Here is a 26,493-nt window from a genome sequence, read left to right as displayed (position 1 = left end):
AACTAATCTCAACATACCAGTTACCTCACCAATGCCAACGTCACAGCAAATAATTACTTAAGAGGGATATGATGGTCTTTAACATAAATGACTGACAACATAGGTAGATTAAAGTATAGAAAGACTAATGATTAGAGTCAATTAAACTGGCACTTGAGAAAAGTTTTTTAAAAATGTATCCTTAGATGTCTTCTATGTCCAGGGTTTTCACTTTCTTAAAGGCTGGAATTATAGTCTACATAAATTTTGTATACTGCTTTATTCTAGTAATTCCCTCACAAGCACTTTTTCATATTAAATAATCTTTGCAAATAGTTTTAAAGGCTATAAATACTTCTTCAAGAGGATTCATCATAATCATTCTCCTACTTCTAGACATGGAGATTTTCTCTAACTTTTTGTTATCAGAACACTTTAGGAAGTATTTTTGTACATTAAGCTTTTCTTGTGTTAAAACATTATGCCTTTAAGGTACAATTATTAAGTAAACAAAACAAACACATAAAATGTAAAAGAAAAGATTCTGGGCCAGGTGCAGTGGCTCATGCCAGTAACCCAGCACTCTGGGAGATGGGCAGACAGCTTGCACCCAGGAGTTCAAGACCAGCCTGGCCAACATGGTGAAACCCCATCTCTACAAAGAATACAAAAATTAGCTGGCATGATGGCGCACACCTATGGTCCCAGCTACTTGCAGGGCTGAGGCGGAAGGATCACTTGAGCCTAGAAGGTCAAGGCTGCAGTGAGCCGTGATCACACCATTGCATTCCAGCCTGCCTGACACAGTGAGACCTTGCCTCAAAAAAAAAAAAAAATTCTGTATCTCCAGAATGAAATTTTGTTTCTTGTTTTCAAGCAATGTGTGGGTAGAATCAAGAGAAGCATTAGGCCTTCTGGAAGTGTCTTACTTATTTTATTACTCAGGCCAATAATCCTGTATAACTATACAAAAGTTAAAAAGAATGAATAACTCTCTTAATTACAAATGTCTATCAAATTCTGTTTTGAGTTAAAGATCTCAACCTAAATACAGTACCCAATATAAAACTGCCTTGTTAGCAAGGAAGAAAATCCGAATGAATGCATCAGAGACATGGCTGCTGGCCTGCCCTAGCTGCACTGCTTCTAGGAGCCACTACTCAGTGACCACCTGGGAGAGCCAAGAATGACCAAAAATTAAAAAAAAAAAAGGCTTCTTAAGGTAAAACACAGCAAATGAAACTTTTGATTCACATCTTACAACCAAAATCTAACATTCCTATTTCTATGTGTCCATTTACATTAAAAAATTTTTGAAATATAGAAAAATAAGGCCAGATTGGGCCGGGCGCAGTGGCTCATGCCTGTAATCCCAGCACTTCGGGAGGCCAAGGCAGGCGGAACACGAGGTCAGGAGATTGAGACCATCCTGGCTAACACTGTTGGGAACAGGCCCCCCAAAATCTGGCCATAAACTGGCCCCAAAACTGGCCATAAACAAAATCTCTGCAGCACTGTGACATGTTCATGATGGCCATAATGCCCACACTGGAAGGTTGTGGGTTTACCGGAATGAGGGCAAGGAACACCTGGCCCGCCTAGGGCAGAAAACCGCTTAAATGCGTTCTTAAACCACAAACAATAGCATGAGCGATCTGTGCCTTAAGAACATGGTCCTGCTGCAGTTAACTAGCCCAACCTATTCCTTTAATTCGGCCCATCCCTTCGTTTCCCATAAGGGATACTTTTAGTTAATTTAATATCTACAGAAACAATGCTAATGACTGGCTTGCTGTTAATAAATACATGGGTAAATCTCTGTTCAAGGCTCTCAGCTCTGAAGGCTGTGAGACCCCTGATTTCCCACTTCACACCTCTGTATTTCTGTGTGTGTCTTTAATTCCTCTAGTGTCACTGGGTTAGGGTCTCCCCAACCGAGCTGATCTCGGCAAACACAGTGAAACCCTGTCGCTACCAAAAATACAAAAAATTAGCTGAGCGTGGTGGCGGGCGCCTGTAGTCCCCGCTACTCAGGAATCTGAGGCAGAAGAATGGCGTGAAACCAGGAGGCGGGGCTTGCAGTAAGCCAAAGATCATGCCACTGCACTCTAGCCTGGGCGACAGAGCAAGACTCTGTCTCAAAAAAAAAAAAAAAAAAAAAAAAAAAGAAAGAAAGAAAAAAGAAAAATAAGGCCAGATTAGGAAACAGACAATAGTTACCACAGAGTATTATAATCTGTTAACAGACTGTATTTTTGCCACAAGAGCCATAACATTTATCTGGCATTTAAAATAACTACAGGATTAGCTGGCTATGGTGGTGGGCACCTGTAGTCCCAGCTACTCAGGAGGCTGAGGCAGGAGAATCTCTTGAACCCGGGAGGCAGAGGCTACCTGAACTCGGGAGGTGAGCCGAGATCATACCACTGCACTCCAGCCTGGGCAACAGAGCAAGACTTGATCTCAAAAATAAAGTAAACAAAATAAAATAAAATAAGTACAGCAGCTAAAAGCTATTTAGTTCTCTTAGTAAAAGCAGAGCCTGCACGTTAGGGAGAGCCCTCTGCTCACCTGCGTAGGCAGAAGACTCCAGTTTTGCTTACTCCGGATCTGGCTGTCCACTAAGTCACCATCGCATATGCTGTCTGCTGCTCTGCTTAAAAGCATCAAGTGTTTTTTCATGTCACCCCTGCAGGAAAGAACCAGTCTGGATTATCCCACTGTCCACACCCCAGGTCCCTCCTTCACGGGTATTTAGCCTTCACAGTGCTGGGAGGATACTAAGCACGCCTCTCCCCAGCTCTGGAAACTCACCCTGCTGCTACAGGCTTCACATGTATGTAATTTTCCTGGACAAAGAGGGGTGCTATTGAATAATCATGAAAAAACAGATCTGACTTGTCCACAAGTGACATGTGAGCAGTCTCCTCTCCAGCTGCAAACACTTTCCGGGCAACATCAAATGGGCCCTGAAAAAAAGAGAAGGACACAGCTACTAGAATGGCCAAAATTCAAAACATTAACATCACCAAATGCTAACGAGGATATGGAACAAGAGGAATTACATTCATTGCTGGTGGGAATGCAAAACTGTACCGTTTTGTAGTTTCTTACAAAATTAAACATACTCTTACCATAGGATCCAGCAACCACGCTTCTTGGTATTCACCCAAATGAATTAAAAACTATGCTCACACAAAAATCTGCACAGGATGTTTATAAGCAGTTTTATTTATAATTACCAAAAGTTGGAAGCAACCAAGATGTCCTTTTAGTAGGTGAATAAACAATTTAACTGTTGTACATTCACACAATGTAATATTATTCAACAATAAAAAGAAGTGAGCTATCAAGCCATGAAAAGACATGGAGGGGGCAGGGCATGGTGGCTCACCCCTGTAATCCAAGCACTTTGGGTGGCTGAGGTGGGCGGATCACTTGAGGTCAGGCATTCGAGACCAGCCTGGCCAACATAGTAAAACGTCATCTCTACTAAAAAGAAAAAATTGGCCAGGTGTGGTGGCAGGTGCCTGTAACCCCAGCTACTCAGGAGCCTGAGGCAAGAGAATCACATGAACCCGGGAGGCAGAGGCTACAGTGAGCCAAGATCACGCCACTGTACTCCAGCCTGGGTGACAAAGCGAGACTCTGACTCAAAAAAAAAAAAAAAAAAAAAAAAAAACACAAAAGTTATGGAAGAACCTTATATGTCATTACTAAGTGAAAGAAGCCAATTGGAAAAGTCCACATACTACATGATTCCAACTATACCACATTCTGGAAAAGGCAAAACTATGGACACAGTAAAAGGATCAGTGTTGCCAGGGGTTGTAGGGAGAAGAGAGGAAAGGAAGAATGAACGGGTAGAGAACAGAGGATTTTCAGGACAGTGAAACTATTCTGTATGATACTACAATGGTGAATACATGTTATGTGTCAAAACCATACAATGTACAACACCAAGAGGGAATGCTAATGTAAACTACAGACTCTGGGTGATAATGAGGTATCACTGTAGGTTCATCGATTGTAACAGATATACCACTGTGGTGGGGGATGTTGGCAGTGGGAGAGGCTGTGCGTGTGAGGGGGGACACGAAGTATGTGAGAATTCTTTGTACCTTCCACTCAATTTTGAATCCATAGGCCAGGCATGGATCACCATGTTGGCCAGGCTGGTCTCAAACTCCTAAGCCTAAACTGCTCTAAAAAATAAAGCGTATAGACCAGACGTGGTGGCTCACACCTATAATCCCGGCACCTTGGGGACCACAGCAGGAGGATCACTTGAGGCCAGGAATTCAAGACCAGTCAGGGAAACATAGCGAGACCCTGTCTCTACCAAAAATTTTGAAAATTTAAATAAATAAGAAAGTGTATTAACTTTTTTAGAACTTACTTAATCATTGCTCTAACTATAAATTCTGATTAGCAACTAGGTAAAATACAACACAGAGGTAACTGATACATACCTCTAGTTTCAGAGAGGTCATTGAACTAAACCATTTGACATGGATTATTCTGAACAGTGCAAAACCATTCCAAACACGAAAGCCAAACATAAGGAACTCTGGAAAAGCCATTTTATAATTGTTGAAGCATGAGTATAATTTAAAATTTATCCCTTTCTCAAAATTTATAATAGACATTGACAATCTTTGAGAAAAAATTCATTTGAATTTGAAACACTTTTAGCAGCTGTCTATACTTCCTACTATATATCCCTGGATTCCACAGGCATATCAAGGAACTATAATAACTACTTCCATCAAGCTACCTACAGAACAAGAAGTGTTTTGGCTTAGGAAGATAACTGAGCATGGAAATTTATTTTACCATTTTGATATCCTTTTTGGCTCTGTGAGAATCAGCTTTGGCCTGGTCATAGGTTAATGCTTTACTTCGTGCACACCACATACTCAGATTATGTAAAACCTAAAAGAATCACAAATAAGACAACATCAAGATAGGAAAATCCTGTTGCTCCCCATCCCTACAAGGTTGAAAGCATTAGTTAAAAATAATCAACAACTGTTACATGATATATATTTAATTTACCTGTCTGATATCTTGATTGGCTCCCAAAATTATTTCGTTCATAGCTGGAGGGGGAATCTTTAAACCTTCTTTAAATGCAATAGACATCATAGCACCCTGAAATTGACAAGGGAGGAGTCCTCAATGATTTTTTTAACTCATATAATCAGGTATTTTAAAAATATTTATCAGGTACTTTTAAAAACTGACCCTTAAATAAATAGGCTAGCATGATGGAAAAAAAATTTCAATCATCATACCTTAATCTGTTCAACCCGAGGTCTTTGAAAACGAAGATCAAAACAATAATGAACCAGAGAGCGAATCTTGGGATGATTTCTATCATTGCACATACAAATAATGGGAATTTTAGTATGTTTTATCAGGCCAATTAATTCCTGAAAGGCAAGTTTGCAGCACAAAAATAATTATTTTAAAAATGACAAATACCACACAAGGTATTTTAGGTTCTAAAAATCTCCTCAGCAACATGCCTGAACTGCCCTAAGTATGAGAGAACGACAATGTTTTAAAAATCTAAATTATCAACAGTGAAACTGCAAAAATACAGCACTTGAATTACCTGAATTCCTCCCCTATCCTCATTGCCTGCCATGCCATCTACTTCATCCATGATGAGAGCATGTTTCGTGCTTACTGAAGAGGCTGCTCCATCTGACCCAGGTTGAGGAGCAATGGGATGAGACAAAAACAAAATAACAATTGCTCAAAAACTGCTGCTCTGTAGAAAATTACGTAACAGATATTAAACTTCAAAAGCTACAAGAATATGCAGCACTGGACTACAGAGTGTTGTAAAAGAAAAAAAGAAAGAATATGCAGAGAAGAGAAACTCTCCCTGCCACCCCCCCTTCCCCTGCAGACCCCAATTCCCTTCCCAGAGGCAAACAATACTCTCCTATATGTCCTTTAAGAGATATTCTACACATACGTGCATAAAAATATACAACTGAGTTTTGAATTTTTTTTTTTTTTTTTTTTTTTTTTGAGACGGAGTTTCACTTGTTGCCCAAGCTGGAGGGCAGTGGCGCGATATTGGCTCACTGCAACCTCCGCCTCCTGGGTTCAAGCGATTCTTTTGCCTCAGCCTCCCGAGTAGTTGAGATTACAGGCGCACACCACCACACCTGGCTAATTTTTGTATTTTTAGTAGAGACGGGGTTTCACCATGTTGACCAGGCTGGTCTCAAACTCCCAACCTCAGGTGATCCGTCTGCCTCGGCCTCCCAAAGTGCTGGGATTACAGGCGTGAGCCAACATGCCCAGCCAGTTTTGTCATTTTATGTATTTCGGTGATCCATTCTTTATCTTATAGATACAGAACACTTCATTTTTAAGGCAATACTCCATTCTACACTTGTATCACACTTTACTTAATCACCATTAATGAAATATATAGGATGCTTCCAAGCTTTTTTCTATTATGTCATACTAAATGACTATCCTTATCTACATGGCATATATATGCCACTTTGCACATATGGAAGTAAAATAATAGCTGAATTCCAGCAACTGGAATTTCTGGGCTAGAGGGTATGTGTAATTTGAGAAATATTGCCGGACTCTCTCCAGAGTTGTACCAATCTACCCTCCCACCAGCCATGTCTAAGAGTGACATTTCCTGAGCAGATTATTTTGAACAATGTGAAGGCACCAAGAATTCAGGTGACAAAACAACACATCATAGACTCTAAATAGGCACTGTGCGGTCCTTAACTTGAGCATCTTATTTTCCATGAACTCTGGCCATAGAGGACCACTAGCTACAACCTGAAACACAGTGGGCATTTGCATACTGTCTTCTCTTCTACTACCTTTGCCTGCAATGACCTCTTCCACCTCCAGATGGTTTTCTTTCTCATTCTTTGAGGTCTTTCAAAACAATTATCACCCCTTTACTCAATGCCCCAAGCATAATTACTTCTTCATCTGCTGGCCTTATTACCTCACTCTGTATTACATACCTTATTACATACATACAGAGTGAGGTTAATAAGGTAATGAGGTAATAAGTCACACTGTATTACACACGGTTTTTTATTTCCTTTCTCTCTTTACAGGATTCACCTGTGAATCCTCTAAAATCATATGAAAAACGCATAAATATGTGCATGTACACATTTTTATCACATTCTCAGAAACCTCTAAGACCTACGAAAGGGTAAGTACTGCCCCATAAGAGTGATGTCAGAGGGCTTTCTTATTCTCTTGTTAGCCCCAGAATTTAGTAGGGTGCTTGGCACACAACCTGTGTTCAACACTGGTTACTGAACATTGAAATGAACATATTTTTCTTATATAACAACAACAGCAGTTCAAAAAGCCACATACTTGAATAAAAGCCTTTGATGCTGGTATTGTTCAGTGACTCAGCAACAATTGCCTTCAAACTGCTCTTACTCCGGGTGTCACTTGCATTCAGTTCCACGTAGCTGTATCCCAACTCCTAATCAAAATATTGGAAACCACTGAAGGCACAATATGAATTAACTCCACCACCCCCCGCCAAGAAAGGCCAGTTAAGAAAGAAAGAAGGTACAAAATTAATATAAAAACCCATAGGTAAAAGTATAAAGTATGATACTAACAGACAATGAGATTAACTATAGTATGCCTTACAATATTAGAAATTTTTAGAATATCATATACATACATATAACATACACATATAAACACAAATAAGTTTGGTCTTAAAACTTCAGCTGACAAATCACTAATCTGGAAGAGTATATTCAAACAAGCAATTTTACTAAATTTACTTCTTAAAGTCCTAAAAAAAGGATTAAACATAATCATCCCAACAATTCACTATCAGACACAGAATTAATCTATTATAAGATACCAGCCAGGTACATTGACTCACACCTGTAATCCTAGCACTTCTGAGAGGCCAAAGCGGATGGATCACTTGAAGTCAGGAGTTTGAAACCAGCCTGGCCAACATGGTGAAACCCCATCTCGACTAAAAATACTAAAAATTAGCTGGGCGTGGTGGCGCATGCCTGTAGTTTCAGCTACTCGGGAGGGTGAGGCATGAGAATCACTTGAACCTGGGAGGCAGAAGTTGCAGTGAACTGACACCGTGCCATTGCACTCCAGCCTGGGTGGCAGAGTAAAACTGTGTCTCAAAACAAAAAATAAAATAAAATAAGATACCAAAAAGTAATCCTCCCTAAGATAATTTATGAAGTTAAATCACTCTTTGTCACGACACTATCCCAACAAACAATTTTCCTCTGAAATCAGGAAAATTCAAGTTATTCTGATTCATTTCCCAAAACTGATTAGCTTATGCCTTAATTCGTAAAAAATATAATGATAATAATAAAGAGAGAAAAAGAGTTGTGTTCACAACCGTAGGGACTAGGAAAAAAAATGTTTTGCTTTTTCATTAATGTTTATAAATAGAGTGGAAACAGATAAAATTTTATTTAAATTTTATGCAGATGCATACAACAAAAAAAACAAAAGAAACCACAAGCTTATGCAGCAGAGGATTGAGAAATCCAGCAATAAATTTCTAATCTCTTATTTCATCATTCTGATACTAACACGTGAACTCTGATCTGCTCTAGTGCCTAAGCAAGTCAAGTTCTCCCATTGTCTACAGGGATTCAGCAGCAATAGAGACAACAGGAACGAAGGCAGGATCACACAGTGCTGAAGAGCAGAACCCTGAGTCGGGCTACCACTGGGCCTCCACCCTCCTCCCTAAGCCTATTTCATTTGACACATGTGGATGATGACAGTACAGGTAATTATTCAGTACACAGAATTATTCAAGGGCATTAAGATATTTGCATCTTTCAGAGTCTAGAATACATGTTTTTGTTATCTATAATACACCCACGTGCTTAGCACACTGCCTCGCTCATTGGCAAGTATTGCCTATTACTTTAATTACCAATATTTTAAAAGGATTAAAATTACAAACATCACCAGAACCAAAACAGGTTCTAAAGGTTTTATTTTAGAAAAATAAACACAGTTTATATATAGACACCACACACACACACACACACACACACACACACACACAGATGTGGGTACACACTTTTATCTCCTAGCCATGACCACTCGAGGTTATCTGTCCAACCACACTGCGACAAAGCACCCACCTGACACACCAGGGAAGCTGTGGTGGTTTTGCCAACACCAGGAGGGCCTGACAGCAACGCTGCTTTAAAACTACAGCCATCATCTTTGCCAGAAAATTTACCAAACTTTGCTGCTAGGAAAAAAGAAGTTCCAGAGTGTTAACCTGTATCACCTAACAGAAATTCAGGCATGGCAGGAATAGTTATGCCTAAACTTCGCATAGACAGCTGTCCTCCAGTTTAGTTCAAAATTTGCAGACTATTTTCTCCATAGCATAAACAAGTTTCCAGAGCATTCAGTGAAATTCTACTTCCTACCTCACCTCCACCCAAAATAAAAAACTAAAACTAACTCACTTTAAAACTCTTGATTTGAAATAATAATTGTGTAAGTTTCCTTTCCTGTGAACACACAGGCCATGGAGCATGCTGCCGGGGCTCAATCTCAACTCCATCCATCCTCATGCCACCTCTCACCAGCCGTGGGTACTTTAGAAGTGACTAAGCCCCTCTGTGCCTGCCTCCTCCTTTGTTAGATGAGGAGAACAACAGTAAAGTTGCTGCTAGAGATGCTGTGAGGACGGAATGGCTGAGCACAGAGCCATGCAAGCTTCACTAAATGTTAACAAGCATAGTAGCTACATGGTCACAAGAAGAAAAAATGACTTGAAGATGCTGCGTCTGCAACTATCTTGTGCCCCTCAACACTAGAGCACTCTTCCTCCCTCACCACGTGAGCACCTGGCACATACATTATGCTCAACTCATACTCAATAACTGACAGAGACAATGGTTTTCAACCTACTGCCAGCAGGCATGGAGACAGGGACTAGAGTTCACCTGAAGCTTTAAAACAGTCTTCTCGGCCGGGTGCGGTGGCTCACACCTGTAATTTTCAGCACTTGGGGAGGCCAAGACGGGTGGAGCACAAGGTCAGGAGTTCGAGACCAGCCTGGCCAGCATGGTAAAACCCCATCTCTACTAAAAATACAAAAAATCAGCCAGGCATGGTGGTGTGCACCTGTAGTCCCAGCTACTCAGCAGGCTGAGGCAGAAGAATCACCTGAACCCAGGAAGCAGAGGTTGCAGTGAGCCGAGATCACACCACTGCACTCCAGCCTGGGCAACAGAGCGAGACTGTCTCAAAAAAAAAAAAAAAAAAAAGTCTTCTCCAGGCACATGAAATGCCTGTCTCCTCTTTTAAGGGAGGTTTTATGAAGTTTCAGAATGAAAAAAGTGATTTAACTTAAATTTAGTCCTGTAACATTACAATACATTATTTTTATAAATAAACAGGCATCATTGGCAATGATGATCGGCAATCTAGTCATCACTGGTCTATGTTGAAAACACTACTAAAACATTTGTGATCTCAAACCTCAGTTAAGAAAATACTTCAGACATTAAATACATATTGGAGCTTTTCACTCTCCATGACAAATACATCAGAAACAAGGACAGAAACTAAAGAAGCACAGGCCTATCAGGCCTGCCACAGCAAATCGTGCTTGCTACTGAGAGTTTAGGCTGACTGCCCCACACGCATGCCTCCGTTATTATTCACAGCTTTCCTCCTAGTGCCCTTGCCACTCAGGGGTCTTGCTGTCACATGGCTTCAGACCTTGGGACACATACTCTTTCCCACCCAACACTCATCCCTCCCTCCCTTCGCCTAGCTAGTTCCTACTTTGTTTCCAAGTCTTAGCTTAGCCATCCCTTCCTCCGGGATGGGAGCACACACACCCTGGCCCTGACCACACATCTTCATCCTCACAGCACCCTGGACTTACCCCTCTAGCAGTACTTGGCAAATATATTTTAATGACTGGTTCAGATATGCCTCCCCCACTGCCTGTGAGCTCCTGAGAGGGACTGTTTTGTTCACAACACCACCACCAGCAGGGTCTAGTACTGCACCTGGGTTCAGATCAAGCTCTTAATAAATGCTTGCTGACAGATGAATGAACCGTTAGATTTTCTCATATATGTGCCACTGAGCAATCACATGTTGATATACACACACACAAAAATGAGTGAGGCTGTAAAATCACCGTGTTTTTTATCTTCAGAAGAACTCTTGTGCCAGTTTCGGAGCCAGCGTAGGAGTTTGTTGGCACAGCTCTGGTCACCTTGCTGTCCAATTATGGTCTTGAGCGAGGTTGGCTTATATTTATCCACCCAGAGCAAATTTTCCACTTTGTTTTCACTGCTGTCATCAGCCAAATTCCTAGCCTTGCTGTCACCACTTATCTCCTCGGCCACCTGCTCCTTGAAATCCAGGCTTCTCCAAAACACATCTGGTTCCTTTTTTACCGTCTTTGCCAAACTGTCCCTTTTGGAAGTCGGCTTGCTCTTTTTAGATTCTGATTCCTTTTTAGATGGACTAATTTTTCTTTTTCCTTGGACATTTTTTTGGGGTGTTCTCTCCAGTTTGGACTCTTTCTTCATCTTAAAAAGTAGAAAAATGAGGAAAAAAGAAACGTGATGAAACATAAGAATTTCTATCCTGCTAAACGTACTACAGAGAGCAGTCAGAGATATCCAAGTGGGCTACTCAACCTGGGCTGGTCTTTTTATGATAGACTTTCCTATTTGTGGAAATCACCACCTTCTAAAGTATAAAAATTAACAAACACACCAGAAACCACCAAATGCAATTTCTAAATGTGAGAACATGTTGATTTTTAAAAGTAATAAGTACTCCAATTTTAGTTTGAAAAAAACAAGTTATAGTGTTGAGATTTTAGTTTCAAAGTTTCCTAATTAAAAGTTAATGCCTCTATAAAAACTTGTATACAAATGTTCATAACCATATTATAGCTAAAAGATGGAAACAATCCAAATGTCCATCAAGTGAAAAAGAAACAAAACAGGGTGTGTCCACACAATGAAATATTATTTACCCATAACAAGGAGTGAGGTACTGATACATGCTACAACCCAGGTCAACCTTGAAACCACTATGCTAAGTGAAAGAAGCCAGACACAAAAGGCCATATATTCTAATGTCTCCATACACACATGAAATGTCCAGAATAGGAAAATCCATGGAGACAAAGCAGAGCAGTGATTCCCAAGCGGGTGGATAGAACAGGGGGTGGATAGAATGAGTGGCTGCTGATAGGTAGAGGGTTTCTTTTCGGGGTGATGAAAATGTTCTGGAATTACACAGTGCTAATGGTTGTATACTCTTATTAATATACTAAAAACCACTGATTTGTAAGCTTTATAAGGGTGGATTTTATAGTATGTAATATCTCAGTTTTTAAGAAAATTAGTGCCTCTTTAGCAGTGGATGCTAAAATTAGTGGATGAATGTTTAAGAACAAACAGGATATAAGCCTAAGTACCTCCCTCTCCTGCCAAGATAGTTATCAACTACAAAGGAAAAAATAGTCAATCTACTAGTGAAGAAAGCCAGTACTAGTTTCAGTGGGATGCTGAATCATCTTAACCAAATAATCAAGGTTATCCTCACTAACAATAAGACATATTGACATCCTGTATCTATGATAGGATGCACTGAGGACACAAGATCACGTCTACAGTGTTCTTAGAAAAAAAGACATAACCTCAATCTAATCATGAGAAAACATCACAGATCCAAACTGAGAGACATTCCACAAAACTGACCAGTACTCGCTAAAAGTGTCAAGCTTGTAAGAACACAAGGAAAGACTGAAGAAATGTCATCGATGGGAGAAGACTAAGAAGACACAACTAAATGCAGTGTGGGACCCTGGAACAGAAGAAGAACTACAGGGGAAAATGTAAGGTTCGAAAAACATGTACAGATTAGTTAACAATACAGCATCAATGTTAATTTCCTGGTTTTTATAACTATGCTATGGTTATGTAATCGAAATCATTCCCTAGATTTCTCTAACCGGAATAACCTGGGTGGACCATCTTGCCATTTGGGTGACAGAGCTGGGGACATTAAAATATTGGAATGCTGGCAATCCTGTGTCCTGTGTGTAAAAAAGAATGGTCTACAGTGGGAATGAATGAGGCTAACTAGGAGAAACAGACAGACAGAAACTGACGGGGTCCTCACAGCTTTGTAGTCTGTGGATCCAGTAGTTCCTAGACCAGACCCTCCCTGCCCATACTTTAGTTATGTGAGCCAACATTTTTCCTTTTGCAAAAGCTAATACAGGCTAGGTGTCTGCACAACTTAAAAAGTCCTAATACAGTTCTAATTGAAAACAAATTTATCATGCTGATACCTATTAACATGTCCTTTAAGGAACTCTTAAACAATAACCTTTGCATAAAGTCAACGTGAGAATATGGCCGGGCACAGTGGCTCACGCCTATAATCCCAGCACTTTGGGAGGCTGAAGTGGGTAAATCACTTGAGGTCAGGAGTTCAAGACCAGCCTGGCCAACATGATGAAACTCCGTCTCTACTAAAAATATAAAAATTAGCAAGCGTGGTGTCAGGTATCTGTAGTCCCAGCTTCTCAGGAGGCTGAGGCAGGAGAATCACTTGAACCCAGGAGGCAGAAGGTGCACTGAGTCAAGATCACACCACTGCACTCCGACCTGAGGGACAGAGCTAGACTCTGTCTCAAAAAATTAAAAAATAGTAATAATAATAGTAATATGAAAAATAAGGAAAATTTGATAAGTAGATAGGTTATATGCAATGTACTGTCCTTTCTCTACTCATATTCCCTGACAAAGATGAGGAAAAACAACAAAGTAGACATCCTGAAGCAGGGTCCTCCAGCTCAAAAGGAACTAAGGTGGTTCATGTGTGGTAGACAGGGATGGTGTTAATCTTTCAGCCAACAAGCCTGTATCCACCCAAGACATATGTCTATGAAATTTAAAAGTTACTATACACCAACTTAAATAAATCACATTCGTTTTTATACGAACCTCAGTTTCAATTGCTATTTCATACTTGGATTTCTTGCCTGGCATAGTTCGAATCAGATTCAACAGGCCATCTTCATCAATAATTTTTGTCCCCAAGGCTGCGGCCTGTTGATTAAAAATGCAAATCATCAAAACTGCATCCTACCATTCCTTTCTGTTAAAAAAAAAAAAAAATTCTAGGGCCTATTAGTAGGTGAAAAACCACATTCATAAATTAAGATAACACTGGAATTAAAAAAGAAAAACAAAAAATAGCACAGTCATTGAAAAAGTAACATTGAAAAGAAAGAAAATAACAGATACATTCCCTAAGAGTAGCAGGTTGGCAAGGGAAGTGGTCCATTACTACTTTTGTGGACTGCTTTACCTTTTCTCCCCTAGGAAGGGGCAATGCCACTAGGGCCTAAGACCAGCTCTTCATACCTTCTCCCATATTTAATACATATGGCAGACATTTCTCCCACCTTCTTCCCTGCTGATGGAACTCCAATGTGTCCTTCTTCAAGAGATGAATGATGACTGGTCCATGGCAACCAGAAACGTCTTGGTTCTTCCCAACCTCCCATACAGCTCTAAGTGGACAGGTGACAGCTCTGGCCAATGAGCCTTATGTGAAATTCTATAAGAGGTGTTTCTGGGAAAACTCTTGTCAGGCCAGCCACAGCTCTTATGACATACTTGCCACTGTTCCCTTTTCCTGCCTTGAATAAGAATTTAAATGCCTAGAGCTGCAGCTACCTTGCACCACAAGGCAACACGCATGAGGACAAAAGTTAACACAATAAGGACAGATGGAGGAACCACATCATTGAGATGCTGAACTATCCCAGCAATACCTCCAGAATTCTTGTGAGAAAAATTAACAGCTGTTTAAGCCACAGTTAATCAGGTATTCTGCTGTTTGGAGCTAAACACAATCCTACCCAACAGGCCGCTGATTCTTTTTCTAAAAGCACCAATTTAAAAAAACCTAAGATGGTGTATACAGTGGCATATATAGGAATACTTCGGACTGGAAGAAAAAGAAAACTGCATTTGTTTCTATCTTCAAAAATAGAAAAAGACTTAAATACACTAAAAAAAAGTCAAGTAAACAGGAACTATGCCTTCCATTGGAAAACCAAAATCCTGGTGTCAGAGCCAGTAACACTTCTGTGGAGAAGAAATAATGTAGGCAAGAAATTACTTTTCTATTTCTTTCCTTCATTTAACTCTGAGTAAAGGGCAAATCACATCAAGAGTGTGCCAAGGCAGGCAGGAGGTGTCATGGTGTTGAGAACACAGCAGTACCCACCTTATCACTCTTGGACTGTCCACTATCACGACCCATGACAAGATAATTTGTTTTCTTGCTGACATTTCCTGTTACTTTTCCCCCATAACGTTCAATTAGAGACTTGGCCTCATCTCGTTCAATAGACTCCAGCACGCCTGTGATTACAAATATAAGGCCTTCCAAGCAATTTTCAGCTCCCTAAAAACCAAAATGTTCAAGCAGAGAGGAAATTACATGGTAGCTTTCCAAAGAAACATTTGGCATCAAAACTGCAGGAAGTTGATTTTTCTCATTTCACATCATAAATAACCTTTGCATGGAAAGTTTGCTGGAAATTTACAGCAAATAAGCACCACCTGAAATTAGATCCTAAGAAATTTTGATATGGCTAACATTTACTAAACTTACAAAACAAGCAGTGAAAAACATACATCCAACACTGTTAGCAAAGCTATTAAAATTACCCATTCATACTATTTTCCATTATACCCTCTTCATATCTAAACTACTAGTTAACTTGCATAACTGTAAATAAACAACCAAATGCAATCCATCTGTAGAAACTCTTGCTATTCAGGAAACTGCTTGTTCTTAAGAACTTTCCCAACAAGAATTTAACAGAAGCAGGTATACTCCTATCATTTTGATGTTTCTGTTAATGTTTCCAAACAATGTACTTTAAAATCAGAATCACTTCTTATCATTTTCATATACTTCTGATGCTTTTCATCACATTAGTGATCAGAAATGAGGTCTAACTCCCCAATCCCTGCCTGCAAGAGCTAAGTAGGATCTTAACTGTAAGTTGAAGGGAGTTTTGCCTGAACGCATGGATTGTACAAGAACAAACTGCTGCTGGGTTTGATGGTCTGCCAAAGGATTGTGGTGTGGCATATCTGAAGGCTACTGAATGCAACTTATAATGCTTAACAAAAAATCTTTACTGTTTTAGGGGAAAAAAGGAAAAAAAAAGGCAACTCTTGATATTGTTAAAAAGGGAAAGTTTTGATTCTACAAAGCTAAGCAAGTGTGAGCTCGTGCCCTCCTCTCTGCTCATTACTCTAGGATAGTAAATCTAGCAACCTTCTAGTAACTTAAAGGCAAGATCGTATTATCTCTGGATTGGAAAGATAACTCTCATAATGTATAATATAAGAGATACTTGACAAACAGAGCTGGATGGACAAGACATTAAATCTTAATTGGAACTATGTCGAGTTATATATTTTTGCAATGGTTCAATAAAATTATACAACCAAACAAAATGAAATAAAAATTACACATGACATTCCAAGTTACTTATTACTCTTTTAATAGAGAATTGAGATTAACAAACTTAAAATGGGCTTGAAAAGAAGCAGCCAACCAAAATTCAAAGACTGCCTCCATATAAGTTCAATCCTTCACCATTCAAGTGAAGAATCTTTCTCGGAAGACAAAAAGAAACAACTATGAATGTGCTTGGAAAGAAAAGGTTTGACTAACAATATCTCAGGGTCCCTTGAAGCTTTTATGGGTTCTTGGATTGAAATGATCTACTGTAACACTATAGGAACTTAACTACTTCTGAACAAACTCAAAACAACCCTGGAAAAATTGCACATGCAAGCCCCTATATCCCATATCCCAAATATCTATTATCTCCCGAATTATCACCCACTATGACTCTGATTATCTTTTTACTTATCCAATCTTAGCACTTCTAGCCTCCCTATCAAACTCTTCTATTCTAGAACTTGGCTAAGCTCTTAGCCAAGCTAAGCTCCATAGCCTTGCCTTCACTGAAACCTGGCTGTCCCCTCAGGGCACCACTTTGCCTGAAGTCCTCTCAAGCAGAACTTGTTTGGTCTCTCATACCCATGTACAGGAGGCAAGACTGGCATCTTCCTGCAGGCTCCCATAAAACCCATTAGCCCCTTAAGGCTGACCTTCTCGCTCCCCACCCCAGTCCCAGCTACACCATCTCTCCCTCTCTGTATTAGGGGAACTATTAATCTCTATATGTACTTATATATACCAAGCAAACTGAAAATTAAATTTATACATATATTGTATATGTATCCCCTCCCCTACTGCCTTCTCAGAAATCTCATGCTACAATTGATTCTCCTTCTCCTGCTGGTATAACTTCAATCTCTCCCTTTCTGGTAGGACCTATCCCATTAGCAAAACGTATGCTTTAAATATCTCCTACCATAAAAATACTTACATCTCCCCCTAAATTCCACTTTCCATCCTAGCTAGAAGTCATTTCCCCTTCTAGTCCTTCTAGCTAGAAGTCCTCCCACTTCTTTCTCCTTCACAGCCAAACTTATCAAAAATATCTACTTTTGCTGTCTCCATTTTGTCTCCTCACACTCACTCTTCCACCCACTTCCATCAGGCTCTACCTCCACTGTCCTTAGCTCTTGCTAAGGCCACTAAGGATCATTAATTCATGTTACTAAATGCAACAATTTCCGGTCTTCCCTTACCTGGAATCTTAACAGCATGACAGACTTAACCACTCAATCATTTTTAAAATACTCTCTCTTCCCTTTGCTTCTGTGATCCCATGCTTATCAAACTTCTCTCCCATATTTGTAGCTGCTGCTTCTCAGTTTCCTTTTGGTTTCCACCCTCTTCTACTTCACAAAGAAGCAGGGGCCAAGGCCCTCTTCTCTTCTTGTTCTGTACTAGTTTACCAGATGCTAGTAATCCCTTCATGCCAAGAATGCCCAAGTTTGTCCATCTAGTTCTGACTTCTGTTCTAAGCTCCAGTCCCACATATCTGCTTGTCTACTCAGCATCTCCATGTGGACATCTCACATAACCCTAACGCACAGTGTGGCCAACAACGAACTCATTATCATCTCCCCAAACCAGCCCTGCCACCAATCGCATCAGCATCCACCAAGCTGCTCATGCCAATAACAAGGAGATCATCCCCAATACTCTTTCTTCTCACTTTCCACTTCCAATTATCACCAAGCCCCATAGATTTTGCCTCTTCCAGTGAAACCTCTCCACTTTTCGACATTTTCACTGCTCCCCCAGACAAGTCCCTATCACTTCTCACCATCTCTCCTGATGATCTCTGTGTATCTATTTCTGCCCCATCCACTGTACTTGGTTCATCAGCAGCCAGAGCGATCTTTCAGAAATTCAAATCTGGTCATGTTATCCCTCCACTTTAAAATTCCTTCTCGGCCAGGCCCGGTGGCTCACGCCTGTAATCCCAGCACTTTGGAAGGCCAAGGCGGGCAGATCACCTGAGGTCAAGAGTTCGAGACCAGCCTGACCAACATGGAGAAACCCCATCTCTACTAAAAATACAAAATTAACTGGGCAAGGTGGCACACGCCTGTAATCCCAGCAACTCCAGAGGCTAAGGCAGGAGAATCGCTTGAACCCGAGAGGTGGAGGTTGCAGTAAGCCGAGATTGTGCCACTGCACTCCAGCCTGAGCAACAGGAGCGAAAACTCCATTTCAAAAAACAAAATAAAAATTCCTTCTCTTAGACAAAAGTCTTAAACATTAGGCCCTGCAAGATGTGACCCTATTAACCTCTTTGGCCATTCTCATCCCTTGGTCACTATGCTCCAACCATAATTCTTTCAGTTCCTCAAACATACGATGCAAGAACCTTCCCCCTGCAGGAACATCATACATTCTGGCCCCTCTGCCCAGACCACCACAACATCACAACCCCTTCATACCTGTTGAATCCCTTTCATTCTTCAAGTCTCCATTTAAATGTCACATTCTACATGCCCCACCAAGAACCAGGTTCCTCTGTTATACTACCTAAGGGCATCTTAGATTTTTCCCTCATAGCACATATCCCAATTATAATTAAATTATTTATTTAATGTCTCTTTCTCTAGGCTATAAGTGCCATGCAAGCAAAAACATTAGTTTTGTCACTGGTATAGTCTCAAAGCCCAGCCTTTCTAGGGCTACTTGTTATTTAAAGGGAAATTTTCCTAAGTATCAAGCAGTGATTTATAATGTGAATAAACATCCCTAATTCTTGAAGATGGTAACTGAAGCTTTTCTGTTGCTAATTTTTAATTATTAATCCTCTGCTGCTATAATCATAGTGAATACATACATGGATCCACAAGGCAGAGGCCCTCACAGAATGGCATGCCCTCTGAGTACTCTTACCTTTGGTATTTCTTTGGAACCCAGAGCCTTGGGACCTTCTCGATTTAAGTAGCTTCGATAAGCTTGATAATTAGTGCGTTTCTTTTCAGAATCTTCAGGACTTACAGACTTTGGGAAGAGGGAAAGGAAAATGAATAAAGTCATACAAAATTTATACAAAATTTAAAATACATATCTAGAAATAAACATTATTTTTATTATGTCACTTCTGTGTCTGGCCGTGAAATTAACAGTTTTAGCTACACAAGTACGTCCTAATTTACAGATAACTGACTTACAAACATCCCTGCATCAGCGCTTCTCAAAACTTTCCACTCTCTAAAGCCACACACCTCAGGGCAGATTATGGGAATAAGCCAAGTTGCCAACTCCAAGCAAAGAAATGCATAAAGTGTTTTACTTCAGAAATTCACCTGAATTTTAAATTCTATTCCATGATATATCTATATATCCATGTTTAACAAGAAAATATATTTTTCCCCAAGTAAACCTGATCACCCGAGAAGATATTCTGTGTTAATCCTATGGCCTTCCATGCCCCTAAAGCACCAGCCTGCATTCCTAAGGATATAAGCATTCCAGTAGGAGAATCTAAAAACAGCTCAAAGAAGGGACTAGCTTTACTCCAAAGAGAAGACACATTCTCTATGCTATTTCATCTCTCCCATTCTACTTCTCTTAGGTGATTTACCGTAGGTATATCTCAGAGAATCCTGGGGAAACTTTTCTAACTACGCATCCCTAGATCCACCTCCAAGTTTCTCTTTCAGAGATATGGGGTATGGCTAGAATGTGTTTATGTGGGGGAAAAATATCCTAGATAGTTCTCATTTAAGAACCACTATCAGGTGTTTGTTATTTTTCCACTTCCTATTTTACATTATTTTTAACTTGTAAGCAATCCCAAATCCTTTTGAGAGTAGACAAAATAATAACTTCCATATAAAATAATGGCGGCTGGCTGCGGTGGCTCATGCCTGTGGTCCCAGCACTTCAGGAAGCCGAGGTGGGTGGATCACGAGGTCAGGAGATCAAGACCATCCTAGCTAACACAGTGAAACCCCGTCTCTACTAAAAAAAAATACAAAACATTAGCCGGGCGTGGTGGCGGGCGCCTATAGTCCCAGCTGCTCGGGAGGCTGAGGCAGGAGAATGATGTGAACCTGGGAGGCAGAGCTTGCTGTGAGCTAAGATGGCGCCACTGCACTCCAGCCTGGGCGACAGAGCGAGACTCCGTCTCAAAAAAAAAGGGGTTTCACTGTGTTAGAAATGGCTTAACCAATAAAATAGTTCAGCTGGTTTGGCTAAGAGGTCGATAAGCCATTAACAGGCTGGTCCTAGAATCTAACCCTACTTTCTAACAATGGTTCTCAAATGTTGGTGTGTGTTCATATCATATGAGGAGCTTATTAAAATACAGCTGCCCACACCACATTCCCTGGGAAACTCCGTATTTTTAACAAGTTTCACAAGACAGTCCAGTGCATACCAACATGGAAAAACGATTAATTTATGACAGTCGTTCTATGAAAAGAATTCTGAATGATAAACAGTTTATATAATAACTTTGAAGGACACCCACTTTATGAAGTCGGAATTATTTGACCAAGACCAACTAAATGTATTAAATAGACTTTATTTGACGTTTCCAACCAAAACTGCTTAAGTAAAAGTTTTGAGTTATTTCTATTCTAACTTTAAAAAGTACAGTGAAGAGTATCATTTAAAGATTTCCTCTTTCTTCATAAAAACAGACCGCTTCTGTAAATGGAACATGTTTTAGTGTGCCTGAAGAAAACCATTCATCTACCAGATAAGCATTTAGTGCAGAAAAAATCTGAGACCAAAAAGTTAATTGCTCCTTTAAGCGTATTTATAAGCATTGTCCACAAACAAAAGCATTCTGAAATCATCACCATTTCACTGTTCTGCACTAAAATATAATGGTGATGACCAGTTAAAATAGGTGATATTCTACTTTCAATCCTAAGTGCCTAAAAGGCATGAATGAATAGTGGTTTCTCATTATGAATCTAAAGTAGTTCCAAACTGGAGATTCAGAGACTGTTTGCTTCTCAAATATATTTCCTGGCAAAACTTTTCAAAGATATTCATTATCTCATCATTTTTTCCTTTAAAAATAATTTCAGTATCTCAACACTTATACAAGAATAAAAAAGAGTAAATTCAGGACTAAGCCAAATAACAATCGTTTTAATAATAATAGCTAAGATGGCACTTATTAGGTCCCAGGCACTGTTCTAAGTGCTTTTACATATGAAGTCATTAGGTACTATTATTATTATTCCTATTTTACAAACAGCACCAAAGCACAGACAGGGGAAGTGACCAAACCTGCTCAGGGGCCCAGAGCCTGAAACTGGCTCCAGAGCCTGTGTGTGCAGCCACTATGTTATACTGCTTTAGAGGACCCGAGTTTAAGGCTGGCCCTGCCACTTACCAGGTGGATGATCTTACAATAGTTAAACTCTTTCAGCCTATTTCCTCGTCTTTAAAAGTTGAATAATAAAAATATCTCACAGGGTTGTTGTGAAAATTATATAAGCTACCACATGTAATGCATTAGCACAGTATCTGACACACAATAACAATAAATATGGTTTTTTGTCCTTGCGATAGTTTGCTACAAAAAACCGAACACCGCATGTTCTCACTCATAGGTGGGAATTGAACAATGAGAACACATGGACACAGGAAGGGGAACATCATACTCCGGGGACTGTTGTGGGGTGGGGGGAGGGACAGCATTTGGAGACATACCTAATGCTAAATGATGAGTTAATGGGTGCAGCACACCAACATGGCACATGTACATATGTAACAAACCTGCACATTGTGCACATGTACTCTAAAACTTAAAGTATAATAATAATAAAATAAAATAAAATAAAAAATAAATATGGGCTTAGCTATATTAACACTCCATATCCTACAACAGCTTCTAAATAAGATATCTTAAAAATACTATAATGACTTATGATCATTAGAAATAAAACTTGAAAACAAACCCAGACTAACACATAGCCCCAAAATATACACAGCAGTCCCCCTTTAACCAAGGAGGGTATGTTCCAAGACCCCCCAGTAGGTGCCTGAAACCACAGACGGTACCAAACTCTATATATACTTACATGTATTATTTTTTCTATCTAATAACCAAGCCGGCTACCAAGTGACTAACAGGTGGGTAGTGTATCCAGCGTGGATATGCTGGACAAAGAGATGATTCACATCCTGGGTGAGATAAAGCAGGCCGGCCAGAGATTTCATCATGTTACTCAGAAGAGTACCCAATTTAAACCTTATTAATTGTTTATTCCTGGAATTTTCCATTTAATACTTTCAGACCATGATTAACCACAAGTAATTGAAACTTCAGAAGGCAAAACCATGGATAAGGGTGAATACTGTACTCCCTAGAAAGTTCCTACCAAGGCCAGGTGCGGTGGTTCACACCTGTAATCCCAGCACTTTGAGAGGCCAAGGTAGGCAGATCACCTGAGGTCGGGAGTTCAAGACCAGCCTGACCAACATGGAGAAACCCCCGTCTCTACTAAAAATACAAAATTAGCCAGACGTGGTGGCACATGCCTGTAACCCCAGCTACTTGGGAGGCTGAGGCAGGAGAGTTGCTTGAACCCAGGAGGCGGATGTTGCGGTTAGCTGAGATTGCGCCACTGCACTCCAACCTCAGCAACAAGAGGAAAACTTCACCTCAAAAAAAAAAAAAAAAAAAGTTCTTACCTCTTTTTTAGCTGGAGAACTTTTGGTTTTCTTAGGAGTTTTTGTCTCTCCTTTCAATTTAATGGAATTTTCTTTTCTTTTTGAGGCCACAGGCTCTATTTCTTTATAAGAGCTCTCTTCTTTTCTTTTCATAATTGCCAGCTTAGAACTGGCCTTGGAAGAAGAGACTTCTCCTATTTTGTCAGCTGATGACTTGGAATGTTGCTGAGATTCTTTTGAACTTTCGTATTTACTTTGCTTCCTAGGACTGTAGCTCCTTCTTTCATCTGAAAATTGTTCTGTTTTTACTAGGAAGAAAGAAAAGATTATGATTGTTGTTTTTGGAAAATGATAACCTGTATCAACTTTTCTTTCATTTTTCAGCTGAGTAATCTTAGCACAGAATATACCCTGAAGGCCCAAAGTCCTAAAGTGTCAAGACCATCTGTTTATAGTAAATCTATAAATACATTTACTTATAGGACTAAGATCATCTAGACTAGCAGATGATTTGCTATCAGAACCACTGAGGAATAAAACCTACAGGCAATAAGCAAAAGAGCTGAAGATGACCTGGCCAACTATGAGTCAACTCTGAGACTACCTCTGACATGAAAAGCTCAAAACATCTAGGTTCTTCATCTTTATATATTGAAATCCACATATTGCACTATACTTGGAAATTAACAAGAAGCCAGTAGTTTTAATACAATTCTCACAGTAATCATAGAGCAGATGGGCATTCTGTACCAGCTAGCATCCAATGAGCTTTCAAAGTTTCTAAGTTCAAAATGCTCTAATAGTCCTATGAAATAATGTCTACCTAACGATACATAATTACCGAATAGAATACTTAAACAAGATTATCATGAATTTACTTCCATGAAGACAAGTGCTCCATCTTACTTTTTTCTGCTAATATTACCTTTATGAGGATATTTATGTTTTTCTGCTTTACTTAAATTGGCTTGGACAGATGAAAATGTTTCTCCCTCTTCTGTGTCCTTTCGAGCCTAAACAAATTTTAAAAGTGTCAAATGTGACAAATAATAGAAAAACTATTACCATAAAATCTGTTGTTAAAATCCATTAAAATTTTAAGTTTAAAGGTCACCTTTCAACTAGCAGGACACTACAATAAACTGTCATTCATTCATCCACAAAATTTCCAAGGCAAATGAGGCATGTTTTATTACTTCATGTTACAAATGAGGAAACAGATGAAAGGGTATAAAAATACATCTATGAAAACTATCCCTCTTTATCCCAACCTGTAAATCTGGAAGTAGAAGCCTTACTTCTCCTTTATCTCAACTCTCAAATTGTTAGTATTAAGCAGTTAAAAACTAAAATCTAAATTTAAAAGACTAAAATAAAAATAAACAAAAGCTCAAAAGGAAAATGAGAGCACTTTCTCAAAAGAGAAAAAAAATATCCATTCTTTCCACTGCTCCTTCAAAACTCCATTTTATAAAAAGTTCACAAATTGAGGTGTGTGATACAGTCTTTTAAAGTAATTATAATTTGAGTGTCTTTAGATGAAGTAAGACTTTTCAAATGACAAAGTCTCTACCACTCCCTACTGTCTTAATACCTGCCTGTGCTTAGTCTTAGCTCCTGATGTATCTAGGTTTACAACTCTCTGCTTTAAAGAAAAGAAGTAAAATCTTTCGAAGTAGTCACATATTGACATTGACAATTATATCAACAGAATGTGATTCATCAGAAATAAAGCTAATCTCCTGGAGATAAATAAAAAATAAAAATAAAAAAATAAAGTCTTGATGTTTTAAAGATTCCCCAAAATAAGGCTGAGACAGGCAGATCACTTGAACTCAGGAGTTCGAAACCAGCTTGGGCAACATGGCAAAACCCCATCTCTACAAAAAACACAAAATTATTAGCTGGGTGTGGTGACACACACCTGTAGTCCCAGCTACTTTGGGGGCTGTGGTGAGGGGATCAATCGAGCCCAAGAAGTCAAGGTTGCAGTGAGCTGAGATAGCACCACTGCACTCCAGCATAGGTGACAAAGTGAGACCTCGCAAAAAAAAAAAAAAAAGAAAGAAAGAAAAAGATTTCTCAAAATATACTCATTATTATATGAGACTGTCATAATATAGATCTTAGAGTTAACTAATTAGAACTGATAAAACTGTGCTTCCTGAAAAGACAGTGATTAATACTGAAGTTATTAAACTTGTGTTCCAAAAGAATTTTTATGAGCATTATTTTCTGAACAAGTACATAAGAACTCCTATGCTAAAGGAGTAAGGAAAAGGTAAACTGGACACAGAAGCTCATGCTTGTAATCCCAACACTTTGGGAGGCTGAGGTGGGAGGATCTCTTGAGCCCATGAGTTCGAGGCTTCAGTGTGCTATGAATGTGCCAGTGTAATCCAGCCTGGGCAACAGAGTGAGACCTTGTCTCTTAAAAAACAAACAAACAAAAAAGAACTAAAAGGCCAGGCACGGTAGCCCACATCTATAATCCTAGCACTCTGAGAGGCTGAGGCAGGAGAATCACTTGAACACCAGAGTTCAAGACCAGCCTGGCCAACATAACAAAACCCCCTCTCTACAAAAATATACAAAAATTAGATGGGTGTGGTGGCACACGTCTGTAGTCTCAGCTTCTCAGGAGGCTGAGGCAGGAGGATCACTTGAGCTCAGGAGGCAAAGGTTGCACTGAGCCCAGATTATGCCACTGCACTCCCGCAGAAACCCTGTCTCTAAAATAAATAAAATAAAATAAAATAAAAAAAGAATAAGGAAAAGATATAATTCTTCGTTTTGTGATAAAAGGTTCTGGTTTGTTTTGATGCCGTCACCCTTCTTTTAGGAAGAATAAGTTTCTCAATGAGCTTCCCCAAAAACATTTTTATAAATCAAAATAATTTAACTTCTTTCTGGAAAAGTTATTCATGTTTTGGCTACAGCCTAGAACACTCAAGTATGAACACTGATCTGTACTGTATATTCAGAATGCAAATAGCCCAACATTATGCCACCTTTTTGGTCTTGGGTTCTTCATCCAACATGGCTAATGTTCTGGCAAACTCCTCATCTTCATGCAACTGCCTCTCCAGCTGTAAAATGTGTCAGCAAAGTGAGTTGAGCTGCTCTTTTTCTTTTTGTAAATAAAAATTTTAAATGTCTGATTCATATATTTAGAAGAAACTAGAAAAACATTTTCCAGAAAATAATTATGACATTTTCCCACTCAACATTAACAGTGAAGTATCACAGGTTTGTTTCACTAAGCTGTATCAGATTTTGGAACATACAGTTCTGGTTTTGCAG

At 39.5% G+C, this 26,493-nt stretch overlaps 1 protein-coding gene across 7 annotated transcripts in view; it reads right to left on the bottom strand.

Moving 5' to 3' along the window:
• The window catches only part of RFC1 (replication factor C subunit 1), a 90,344-nt gene that overhangs the window by 8,487 nt on the left and 55,364 nt on the right, over positions 1-26,493 (bottom strand). For 4 of the 7 annotated variants that reach the window (XM_032135844.2, XM_058430280.1, XM_058430281.1 and 1 more), the window contains 15 exons: positions 26,202-26,279; positions 24,116-24,203; positions 23,212-23,498; positions 19,447-19,554; positions 15,316-15,495; positions 14,022-14,126; positions 11,186-11,582; positions 9,156-9,268; positions 7,369-7,483; positions 5,600-5,691; positions 5,277-5,414; positions 5,038-5,133; positions 4,816-4,914; positions 2,794-2,948; positions 2,551-2,668 (listed from right to left, as the gene is read on the bottom strand). In XM_032135844.2, coding sequence (XP_031991735.1) covers positions 2,551-2,668; positions 2,794-2,948; positions 4,816-4,914; positions 5,038-5,133; positions 5,277-5,414; positions 5,600-5,691; positions 7,369-7,483; positions 9,156-9,268; positions 11,186-11,582; positions 14,022-14,126; positions 15,316-15,495; positions 19,447-19,554; positions 23,212-23,498; positions 24,116-24,203; positions 26,202-26,279 — 2,169 coding nt within the window. The remainder of the gene's footprint in view (positions 1-2,550; positions 2,669-2,793; positions 2,949-4,815; positions 4,915-5,037; positions 5,134-5,276; positions 5,415-5,599; positions 5,692-7,368; positions 7,484-9,155; positions 9,269-11,185; positions 11,583-14,021; positions 14,127-15,315; positions 15,496-19,446; positions 19,555-23,211; positions 23,499-24,115; positions 24,204-26,201; positions 26,280-26,493) is intronic. The other 3 variants (XM_032135845.2, XM_058430278.1, XM_058430279.1) reach the window with 3 other exon arrangements.

Source organism: Hylobates moloch, unplaced genomic scaffold, assembly GCF_009828535.3.
Source record: "Hylobates moloch isolate HMO894 unplaced genomic scaffold, HMol_V3 SCAFFOLD_17, whole genome shotgun sequence".
NCBI classification, from domain to species: Eukaryota; Metazoa; Chordata; class Mammalia; order Primates; family Hylobatidae; genus Hylobates; species Hylobates moloch.
Note: the sequence above shows the minus strand (reverse complement) of the source record. Positions and strands in the feature narration are given on the sequence as shown.